General features: G+C 36.7%; 2 protein-coding genes across 5 annotated transcripts in view; one reads left to right on the forward strand and one right to left on the reverse strand.

The window, feature by feature from the left end:
- Lrp4 (LDL receptor related protein 4) overlaps nt 1–12,500 on the forward strand; it is a 409,566-nt gene that overhangs the window by 312,448 nt on the left and 84,618 nt on the right. The gene's annotated exons all lie outside the window — the stretch shown is intronic.
- Nucleotides 1,876–7,856, reverse strand: LOC136853685 (uncharacterized). Of its 3 annotated transcripts, none has more exons than XM_067129623.1 (6): nt 7,805–7,856; nt 6,702–6,990; nt 5,770–5,871; nt 5,368–5,444; nt 4,098–4,247; nt 1,876–2,357 (listed from the first exon to the last, which is right to left on the reverse strand). In XM_067129623.1, the coding sequence occupies exons 2-6, from the start codon at nt 6,961–6,963 to the stop codon at nt 2,271–2,273; spliced, it is 678 nt and encodes a 225-aa protein (XP_066985724.1). In that variant the 5' UTR covers nt 6,964–6,990; nt 7,805–7,856; the 3' UTR covers nt 1,876–2,270. The 3 variants fall into 3 exon arrangements, with proteins under 3 accessions (XP_066985724.1, XP_066985727.1, XP_066985726.1); XM_067129626.1 differs by having other exon boundaries at nt 1,876–2,558; XM_067129625.1 differs by having other exon boundaries at nt 7,792–7,855.

Below are 12,500 nucleotides of genomic sequence, written 5' to 3' on the forward strand. Positions count from 1 at the left end.
CGTGAAACCTATAATTGTCTTTTGTTTGCTTCGTCATTGCTATATTCACGTGTTTTTTACACGTGGCAGTTCTGGGTACATTCACACTAAAGCCGATTTGAAGTTATTGCTCTCTGAAACTTAAATTTTTTAATTGCCTCATCATTGGTAGATTCACATTTTTTTACACGTGGAAGCTGTAAATAAATGAACACTAAAGCCGATTTGAGTGATTGCTCTAGAAAACCTCTAATTTTGTTTTGATTGCTTCGTCACTGTTAGATTCACGTGTTTTTTTACACGTGAGTGTTCTGGGTACAATCGCACTAAAGTCGATTTGAGTTATTGCTCTTGGAAATCTATAATTGTCTTTTAAATTGCATCGTGATTGTTATCTTATTTGGGATTATTAACCTCACAATAGATCATACTCTCATATTTTTTTTGTTCTCTTAATCATCATAGATTGGCAAAAGTTGATTTCTTTCCATCAGCCTTATTGTTTAAATCTCAAAAGCTCTTAGTGGTTTTCATTTCTAACACTGTAGTTGCAATATCTTCAGGCGTGTTCATATGCAAATGTGATACGAGTTATAATTAACTACAGTGCACTTTTATTTTGAACTAGCCTTATGATTATATTCATTAATTGCTTTTAAGAGTGTCTTTTCGTAATTTTAGTGAGTTTTGCAGTTGTGACTCCTAATCATTCTGCAGCCTCGAAGTTGATCAACATTAGAGACATCCTTAATTAATTTTGATATCTGGATTCACAAAAAAAATTCGTGTTTTTAGAACATTTAGTGCTTCTATTAACTTAGTGCAATTTTCTACCATGTGTAGAGTAATTTACTGCCAAGTCTTAATGTGACAAGCCAAGTTTTAATGTGACAAATATTAATGTAACTTATACAGCTAGATTCAAATCTACCAAGTTTTAATGCGGCAAGAATTAATGTAACGTATGCTAAATTAAAATGCTACCAAATTGAAATGTGACAAGAATTAATGTAACGTACGGAGCTAAATTATAAAGAAGTACTTGTCATGTATTTGTCTACAGCTATATTTTTGGTTTTATGTTGCGCTTGTATGTTGTATAGGTGACTGATTAAAGCTATGGCTAGACAGTGAGAGTACTTTTACCCGAGGTCCCCTAAGAAGACGTTACAGCCTCTGGGACATCTTATCTCTCCCATTCATATCTTCTTATAAATATAATTGCTGGGGATTGAAGTTGCTCTCTAGTTTTGTTTTGGGTAATACTACAAACATCTCTTTTCTTGGGATGTTAACTGATAATTATTATGAGCCATTGTAGATTTTCCCATTTTGTTAATTCTAGAAGGGATGGAAAAAAATTGGAATTAGTGCATTTTATTGTCTGTTTTGCAGCTGAGAAGATAAAGTGGTACTTGACATGAGTTTTCCTGAAATGTTAACTGAACCATTCTAAATTTTCCTTTTTTTAGTTTTCTCTAAAAGTTCTGTCCGCCCTCAGATCTTAAAAACTGCTGAGGCTAGAGGGCTGCAAATTGGTATGTTGATCATCCACCCTCCAATCATCAAACATATCAAATTGCAGCCCTCTAGCCTCAGTAGTTTTTATTTTATTTAAGGTTAAAGTTAACCATAATCGTGCTTCTGGCAACGTTTTAGGATAGACCACCACCGGGCAGTGGTTCATGGGCCGCGGCTCTTACAGCATTACACCGAGACCACCGAAAGATAGATCCATTTTCGGTGGCCTTGATTATACGCTGTAGCGGCTGTGCAGGAAACTCGATTGCGCCGAAGAAACTTCGGCGCATTTTTTACTTGTTTTAGTTCTAAAAGGAATCAGGAAAAGAGGCGTTTTTAGAATTTGCGCATTTATTTGTCTGTTTTGTAACTGAAGATAAAATGGGACATGACACACGGAAGTTTATGAAACAGTCTATGAAACAAATGATTTATTACAGTAAAATTGTAAAGGAAACTTTTTTTATTTATTTAAGAATATTACCAAGTCCTAAGGGACGTTTAAAGCTTAAAAAGATACTAAAGATGTTTAATATCAGGTGAGTCGAGTCTTGCATTTGTCACAGACTGTGTACACTTTTATTCCTTTGAGAAAGCGACCTTGCTGTTGCACTGAATGCTGAAAGTGGATGAAATAGTAGAACATTTTGCTAAAGAATATCATCATAATCATTTCAATTTCATTAATCATTGAGCATCATAATGTCGAGAATTCGTCTTTCAAGTTTAGCCGGCCATTGGTGATTTTGTATTCCTGGGAGCCTGGTCTGTTATAGTCCTCCTACCCTGCTGGAATTGTACATGGAACTGACGCAGGTGTTCATTAGGCACTCGTGGAGCTTTGCCATTTCGAAGATCTGCGGGAATTGCAAAAATTTGCTGTTGGTTATAAATGAATGTACGCAACAACAACAACAATAAGTAACACCGTAGGAAAAATTCGGTTGGTTTTGTATTCCTGGGAGCCTGGTCTATTATTGTCCTGCTATGCCGGAATTGTACATGGAACTGACGCAGACGTTCATGAGGCAGTGGTGGAGTTTCATAATGTCGAAGATCTGCGGGAATTGCAAAAATTTGCTGTTGGTTATATATCATGAAGGAGTTTTATTGCTAAATGAATGTAAATAATGCTGTAGGAAAATTTCGACAATAATGTGTTGCATATGATGAATGTTATACGATGAATATCGTGCATTAACGTCTATTGAAGTGGTGTAGCGTTCAGGAAAGTTTAACCTACTGTATATCATTCATTATACTTATATCATTCATTATACTTCATGTCTATTACAGTCATTCTAAGCTTTCTTCCACGTTTTTATGCAAAACCTCACTCGGTACTTCCAGGCGTCTAGTGCACACATTTCAGATATGAAAATTATTAAATTATTAAGACAATTAAACTTTGATCTTACAGTAGTGCCGTCAGTACACCTCACGCGGTGCACTGTGGGCATTATTCAAGGTTCTTTGCAGCTTCCCTTCGGCCCCTAGCTGCAACCCCGTTTCATTCCTCTTACTGTACCACCGTTCATATTCCCTTTCTTCCATCTTAGTTTCCACCCTCGCCTGACAATAGTTTCATGGCGCGACTGCGAGGTTGAACTCTCAATTTCCCTTTCAGCGCTGAGTGACCTCATAGGTCCCAGGGCTTGGCCTTTGGCCTAAATGTTATATTTCATTCCAGTACACACGTTTGTAAACAAACTCGGATCTTACCTAGACAGTGAACCCCCATTGTAGAAAATATTGCAGATCTTTCTTAGACAGTGACCCCCATTGCAGAAAATATTGCGGATCTTTCCTAGATAGTGACCCCATTGCAGAAAATATTGCGGATCTTTCCTAGATAGTGACCCCCATTGCAGAAAATATTGCGGATCTTTCCTAGATAGTGACCCCATTGCAGAAAATATTTCAGATCTTTCCTAGATAGTGACCCCCATTGAAGAAAATATTTCAGATCTTTCCTAGATAGTGACCCCCCATTGCAGAAAATATTGCAGATCTTTCCTAGATAGTGAACCCCCATTGCATAAAATATTGCGGATCTTTCCTAGATAGTGACCCGCAAGGGTTTTAACCCGGTATGTATCCACCTTTGCGGCGTGTTTAGAACAAGCCCATTGGGGATTTCCGTATACACACAAACAAAAGACTGTAAATATCATAAAGATAACGACCCCCAAGAAATATTACTCCTAGATAGCGACCCCCAAGAAATATTAGTCCTAGATAATGATCCCCAAGAAATATTAGTCCTAGATAACAACCCCCAAGAAATATTAGTCCTAGATAACGACCCCCACAAATATTAGTCCTAGGTAACGACCCCCAAGAAATATTAGTTGATAATGACCCCAAGAAACATTAGTCCTAGATAACGACCCCCAAGAAACATTAGTCCTAGATAACGACCCCCAAGAAATATTAGTCCTAGATAACGACCCCCAAGAAACATTAGTCCTAGATAACGACCCCCAAGAAACATTAGTCCTAGATAACGACCCCCAAGGAATATTAGTCCTAGATAACGACCCTCGAAAACCCTTGGGGGATCACTATCTAGGAAAGCTCCAGGAACTCATACTTACGCAGGAGTCGTCCTCAGGGATCTTGCATCCTTGACCCGTCACGGCCATCTTGGTGTTGGCAATTGCTTGGGCAGTCAGGCCCTCGCTCTCGTCCAGGGTCTTCCCGACCATAGCTTTGAGGTTACCCTTGTTATCGAAAGGATCGTAGGTCTGGAAGGGAGATTGAGGGGATTTGTGATGAGTGGCCAGGTGATGTATTCGTCAAGGCGCATGCGTGAAGTCAGGCAGACTGTATTTGGTGATAGAATTATTCTTTGCGTATATTGACTCAGGCGACTCAGGCAGACTGTATTTGTTAACAGAATTATTCTTTACATATATTGACTCTAAGTAAGTTAGGCAGACTGTATTTGGTAATAGAATTATTCTTTGCATATGTTGACTCAAGTGAGTCAGGCAGACTGTATTTGTAATAGAATTATTCTTTGCATATACTGATTCAAGTTTGTCAGGCAGACTGTATTTGATAACAGAATTTTTCTTTGCATATATTGACTCAAGTGAGTCAGGCGGACTGTATTTGATAACAGAAGTATTCTCTGCATATATTGACTCAAGTAAGTCAGGCAGACTGTATTTGGTAACAGAATTGCACTTTGTTATATAATGACTCACGTAGATCAGCCAGACTCCATCTGATAATAGAATTTTCCTATCACCAAACTAAGTCAGGCAGACTCTGTTTGGTAATAGAATTATTCTTTGTACATTGTGACTCAGATATTGGTGTCAGACAGACTCCATCAATAATAGATTTGTTCTTTGTATACATTGACTCAAATATTGGTGTGGTGGGTCCACTTTGCAAGGTTACAGATCGATTTTATTAAAAAAAAAAATTTTCAAAATTTTAGTATATAACTTTATAACTTAATAATAATAATTTCCCTCTTCTTTATTATTATTATTATTATTATTATTATTATTATTATTATTATTATTATTATTATTATTATTGCTTATGAATTTCAACATTTACCTACATTTGCCCACTTTTAACAGCGTTTTTATAATTATGTGTTCATTAATTCTCGACAATTACATAATCGACCATCAGATTTTTATCCTAGTCTTAAATTTCATTGCAAAAGATACTGTGATTAGAGAGACGTGCAAATATTAAAATATCGAGCTAGAATGTTTAGATAACACACCAGAAATTTGAGTGAACATCTCGGTACATGCTTGAAGAAGTGGGAAATGTTCTAATGATAATGGTGCTTTGTTTATCTATGTGAAATGAATATAAATAGAAAGGAAAAAGACTTACTAATCCCACTGACGTCATCACACACTCCGTCATTTTTGCCCTGGGACTTTCGCCGTTGAAGAAAGCGGCGATGGCGCCTGGAAATAGTGTTTAAAAGAAAAAAAAAACATTTGGTTACTTCTTGCAAAATGCACCCGCCAAATTCTGAAGTATAAATTGAATGACTTCTTTGACACTTGATTTTTTTTTATGTTAAGTGTTTTCAAGATCTTTTATTTCAAAACCTTGATCTACATTCACTTGAGGATTTATAAATGTTGGTATTGCATAGGTAAGGCCTGTGAATTATGCATGTGTATACATTTGTATATGCATACATATGTGTAGTAAAATAAAAGGTGAGGGAATTGTACTTTGATATTTAAAAAAAGATGGAATGTCAGATAGAAAATTTGAACTCACCAGGGATGCAAGCTTTCTGCAATTCGAATGCTTCCTCGGGTACCACGCCTCTGCTGCACTTAGGAGCATCCGTTTCGCAATTACTGTAGCCGCAGCTTGGCACTGAAAAATAATATGCAGCATAAAATGCAACATTATTGATAAACATGCAACATTATTGATAAAATACGACATTTATTATGCGCCAGACTCGGCGACATTCAGACATTAATACAAGCACTTGCATTAAACTCGGCTAATAATTTCTCCTGTAAATATCATCTACCCCGTGGGGGGGTTAGTGCCGTCAGTGTACCTCATGCGGTGCACTGTAAGCATTACTTAAGGTTCTTTGCAGCAACCCTTCGGCCCCTAACTACAACCCCTTTCATTCTTTTTACTGTACCTCCTTTCATATTCTGAGTGAATAGAAGCCCCTTTGAAACAGTCAGTAAAACAATAAGTTAATGTGACACTGTACAGTCAATAAACTGAAGCCCCCTAGAAACAGCCAGTAAAACAATAAGTTAATGTGACACCATACACTGAATAAACTGAAGCGCCCCCCCCAAAGGAACGGCCAATAAAACAATAGGTTAATGTGACACTGTACAGTCAATAAACTGAAGCCCCAGCCAAAAACAATAAGTTAATGAAACAGCCAATAAAACAATATGTTAATGTGACACTGTACACTGAATAAACTGAAGCCCCCTAGAAACAGCCAATAGAACAATTAGCTAATGTGACACCATACACTGAATAAACTAAAGCCCCCCCCTTAGAAACAGCCAATAAAACAATAAGTTAATGTGACACCATACACTCAATAAACTGAAGCCCCCTAGAAACAGCCACTAAAACAATAAGTTAATGTGACACCATACACTGAATAAACTGAAGCCCCCCCCGCCCCCGCTACCAATAAAACAAGAAATTAATGTCTCACTTACAGTACATTTCCAGCGAGATCTGAGTACTGTTCAAGACTGGGAGTCTGTCAACGAGGAACTTGCTGAGTCCAGCGAGCATCTTGACCAACTTCTGGACGGGGAACTCGACGTTGTCGTTCCCTTCCAAAAACTCCCTGGCCGACTTGTAGATCTCTCGAGCCACGGTTTTGGGCGAATCGCTTTGCTGCATGTCTCCCATGCCCTGGGCATCTGTCGAGGCGATGGCGAAGAGGATCGCCAGGGTGGCGACGAAGATCTTCATGTTGTCGTTAGTCGTTGGTGCGTTGTCCTGCGGGAAAAGGTTTGGTGGTGATTGCTTGCACATTTGTCATTCGCTGTCATGGATTGCTCGTGCATTTTTTTTTTTACAACATTTTGCGACGGGTTGTATTGAAATATGTAGCTTTTGGTACATGATTCAGTTATGAAAGGTGCATTATTTTGAAGATCACTGATCAATTATGTGAGATTATGTATCTCTAAAGCAGTTATTTAAAAGAGCAGTCAGTAAGATAACTCATGTTGTAAATCCCAGAAGTTGGAAAATGGACATTTCATTATCCCAGTTCGGATTTTCTCAGTTGAGTCGAACCAAAAGTTGTAGTAGATATGTATATCAAGGACTGAAATGACGTAGTTGATTTATACGAGACATAATTGCTTATTGGACTTATTATATGACTGAATTTCCAAAATAAGCTTCGAAGGCATAACTCCTAAATTCACTTAGAAAGAATGAAGTTTTTGAATGTTAGTGGAACCAAACGCATTAGAAGGATTATTTAGGATTATATTTGCCACGAAAAATTAACACCCAAATAGAGAGAAAATGTAATTTCCTAGTAAATTTATCCAAGATATAATTCCATATCAGTTACAGCGCTTACGATTAACGACATAAGTCGACGTGTCTACGACTGAATTCCCTCGTTGAATTGTGTAAGACTACATTCCCTTGTCGAATTCTTCTAGAAAACGAATTTTCTTCGTAGATTTAGCCACGCCTGAATTCCTTACAAAGCAGAGCAATTAACATACAGTAACCTGTTACCGGCAATAGATATTTAAAGGTCTTACCCAAGAGTCTTACCCGAGAATCTTACCGAGGAGTCTTAGGCGATCGGAGAAGAGGCTTCGTCTTTTCCTGTCCTGCCAGGAGTGGGCGCCAGGGAATGCGAGTCCGCGTCTTTTATACTTGCGAAATTAGGTCCGGAATAAGTACCCCAAATAATTCATGGTACGGTGTAAAGGAAGAAAGATGTATCTGTCATCGTAGCGATACAAGTAGGCCCCTATTTTGCGCGCGCGCGCGGGAAATTGGCTGCACTTCCTTTTTATAGGAGACCGCATCTCGTGAGTGTTGTTTGTTAATGACTATGTGGTACAGTCGCCCACACGCACACACGTATATATTTATGTATATATATATATATATGTATGTTTGTATATATGTATGTACGTATGTGTGTGTATGTATATATATGTATATGTGTATGTATGTATATATATGTATATGTGTGTATGTATACAGAGCATATATATACATGCACATATAAACATACATATATATATATATATATATATATATATATATATATATATAATATGCTCCGTATTGTATTTTATTGACTGTCCTCATCATGAACTGGAGTCTGACGAGATGCAAAAATACTACCTTTCTGAAAAGATGACTACCGCTATAGAAAACACGCTATTGCAGTCGTCAACGTTTGCAATTGCTTTATAAACCAATAAAGCCTAATTTCGCATTTGCTTTATCATCCTGGCAATCGAGACAATCTTCTGCTTATTTAGTGGACAATGAAAAACTTAAGCTGGTAATATGGCCTTCCGGTGCAAGTTCGTCGACTCCCCACGCATCCTTTGAATGACAGGAGATGGATATGATATCAGAATGAGTCTCTTTTTTTTGTTTCATAAATTGTTGTATATCAAAAAATGGAATCATATCTTTTACTTAGTTAAAGAGGTATGAGCTGGCAAGATAATCCGAATTAAGCTTGGCTTCAGTTGGGAAAAAAAGAAAAGAAAAAATAGAATCATATTATTTTTTTCTCAGTTAAAGAGATATGAGTTGGCAAGATAACCTGAATTAAGTTTGGCTTCAGTTGGAAAAAATTAAAGAAATTTTTATCTATACTTCACCTCAGCAGTCCAGGTGTTTCTCTGCTTTTGTTCATTAACTAGATTTAAAGCTTATTTAATTCCCAGGAAATTTATTAATAATCCAAATTCTAATTTTCCATTTACCAGCGTCAAGGCCACTGTTTATTTTGTTGGTGTTGCGTCTTCTAAATCATTTCAGTGTCATTTGCAATTTATATAATTGGCGATACCTTTTTACGGAGCTTATTTGTTAGCATACACTTTCGAACCATTGTGTCAGTAGGAAAGATTTAAGATCCAGCCTTGAAAATACCGATATTTGATTATCTTTGTTTGCTTTCAGACATTATGTATGTTGTACTGTGGGTCATATCACATCTCCTTATCAAAGTGTATAGTGAACGCATAGGCAGCTGATTACGTGCACTTTTGTACACATGTATAGATCATGTTTACCTTTATATATATATTTTCACGTCAGTGCAATGAATCGGAAACGACGATCGTCCTGAACATCATGAGGCTCGCATGACATGAGCTGATGGTCACAACAAAGAGACTAAGTTGCATTAAGGAACTCTGGCTGCTTGTTCTTGTCCTTGAAGCTACCTTTATGCATGGGATTCTATGCAAGCAACGCTCTCGGGTGCTCGTCCGAGCAAGCACGTCTTCGTGACCATACGCAGTTTCTTTCCTGCTCTGTGATTCTGGGAAGATCGCTCCGGATGGACAGTTGAAAAGTGGATGTTTCTGTGTCATGAAATTTTTGTCATACTCTTCATTTGGTTTTGTGGTTTTTTGACGTACTGTTTTATTAGAACTGTGCTATTTCCTTTGTCTTTTTTGAGTTTGGGGCTTGTCTATATAAACCGGTATATAATGAGAAATTAGCACCATTAGGAAAGGAAAATATACATTACTGTGAGAATGAAGGCAAGATTTAGATCATTTTGCACTGGCGTCGTACTTCTATCGAGTACAGTGTGTTCTTAATGGCTTAAATTCAGTGTTTCCAGAATGCTAATAAACACAGTTACGGACTTCAGTGGTTGTAGAATTATTCTTCTGTCTGGTCCCCGTGCTGTGAAAACAATTGCCGTTTGTATATATATGAATATGCATGTATAACTGAATCACGAAAATATTGAACGTGATGAATATATAAATAAAGATAACATCCAAAGGAAACGCAAACACTGGAGTGCTGCGAGGCCTTTCGACACTACGTCCTTTACTTAGCACAGAAACACTGGAGTGCTGCGAGGCCTTTCGACACTACGTCCTTTATTTAGCACAGAAATACTGGAGTGCTGCGAGGCCTTTCGACACTACGTCCTTTACTTAGCAAGTAAAGGCCTCGCAGCACTCCAGTGTTTCCGTTTCCTTCGTGGATTTTATCTTTATTTATGAATATGCATATGCATATATATGTATATGCGTTACCGGCCCGACTTTCGAGGCCGGTATTTTATTTATTTCTCTGTTTTCAGGACAGAGGTTAGCATCTCACTTACTCTGAGATGAGTTTGGTAGCGAGAGCCGACTTGTTGTGTCAGCTGATCTCTCATCTTCACATCATAAGTTATTCATTTCACCCAACTAAATTCCAGGCCCTACTTGGAATGAAACACTGAGTTACAAAACTAAACTTTATTGACAGAAATAAGTGAAGTAACTTCAAATAAACTACGAAAGAATGAAATCGAATGACTCACATATCTATGAAAATCTACTGAATAAGGTCCAAACATCGACATGCATAAACAACCCATCTGTCATCGAAAACAATAAAACGGTCACACAGTTCATTATAAAAGTCATTTCATATATGAATAAATGTCACACCACTCCCTATTTTGAAGAGGAACGTGGGATTCTTGGAAAAGAACGATCGTGATATCAAAAACCAAATTCACAGAATACAAGCGCATAACCACAAGATTTCACTGCAACATGGATAGAGTCTTTCCAGAGTCTGAAAAAACGATCTAAAATGTTTTATAAGTTGTACTCACTTCACAAAAGTCCTCTGGAACACGGCCTCCATGTTTGTGCTTCCGTTTGCACAGTTCACATACTCATTTATAAAAATAACAGATCGCAGTGCCCACTCATTCAGTGGTCACTCCCATTACGCTCATTTTGCAACGCACATATGAACACACTCTCGTGACCTCCCCAAGTTCAATGTTCGACGAGGACATGACCTCTGTACTCCAAGACGTCACGAGGTACTTGGTCACACACGTACCTACACGCTCAACCGGAATAAAGCAGCTCCCGGCGCAAGTTAGTTCAGTGACCAAGACCAGGAAAAAAAAAAAAACGCGGTGATATTCTCTTCAAATCCAGATCTGTAACCGGATAACCTTCTGGAAGTTTCTAAGCTGAAATTGCACTTCCATTGCACGTGTTTAGCAACTAAGGGTCTCTGAGAACGTTGACTTCTTGCTGAAAGGGAAAAACACCCAAGCATTTCGGTACATGCTGGGTTCAATCATATGATGTCACGTCTTCAAAAAGCTGCCACGTTCTTTTTCAAAGGTCACCTTCGTGACCCGTTACATATGTATATATTATACATGCATATACAGACGAGGTTATAGTCAGTACATTATATATATATATATATATATATATATATATATATATATATATATATATATATATATATATATATATATATATATAATATATATATATATTTATAATATGTGTGTGTATTTTGTATATATTATAATCAGTACATATATATATATATATATATATATATATATATATATATATATATATATATATATATATATATATATATTTATATTTGTGTGTATATGTACATATTATACATGCATACACAGCCGAGATTATAGTCAGCACTTATCACTGCCTATCACGTGTAAAGGACATTTTCGGGGCTTGAGCTACCTACAAGCATGACAAAGCATATCGTTCTGCCTATGGATTCATGCCTTTTAAGGGAAGGGATGGAAGCAAAAGATTTTTTGTAGCAGGAAAACGCGAAATCGTTGTCCTTTTTTCCCATCAGTGAAGTTCCTTTTGTATTTATTGTTTTATATCTCTTTCAATTATCTTGTGTTCCGGATATTTGTGTAGCTTATTATTATATTATATTATTGTTACGTTAATATTTTCATGCGAGCTTAGGTAGTACATGAATTGATACATATGTATCAATACATCATTACGTTACATATTACTTAAAAGTAATATGTAACGTAATGATGTATTGATACATATGTATGTATGTATATAAGTATATATGTATATAATATATATATATATGTGTGTATATATGTATATGTGTATATACATATATATATTTACATTATATATATATATATATATATATATATATATATATATATATATATATATATATATATTATTAATGTTATTTAAGGTAGTATCATAGTGTTTATTTTAGCTCAAAAATTCTCCATAGAAGCTGATTCACTGACCTAAGGAGATGGCATTAGGTCTTACTAGGTATATCTATAGTCTGAGAGTTCTGGCTAAAATGCTTTCTTTCAACAGTGTTTCTTATTGGGAACGCTAATGATTTCGAACTCTGGTCGTCTTGTGAAGATTTTAAAAACTGGGGCGCAAGAGATTTTGGAAACTGGGGCCTTGAAGGGTTTAGTGTCACAAAAA

This window comes from Macrobrachium rosenbergii, chromosome 27 (assembly GCF_040412425.1).
Source record: "Macrobrachium rosenbergii isolate ZJJX-2024 chromosome 27, ASM4041242v1, whole genome shotgun sequence".
In the NCBI taxonomy this organism is placed as follows: Eukaryota; Metazoa; Arthropoda; class Malacostraca; order Decapoda; family Palaemonidae; genus Macrobrachium; species Macrobrachium rosenbergii.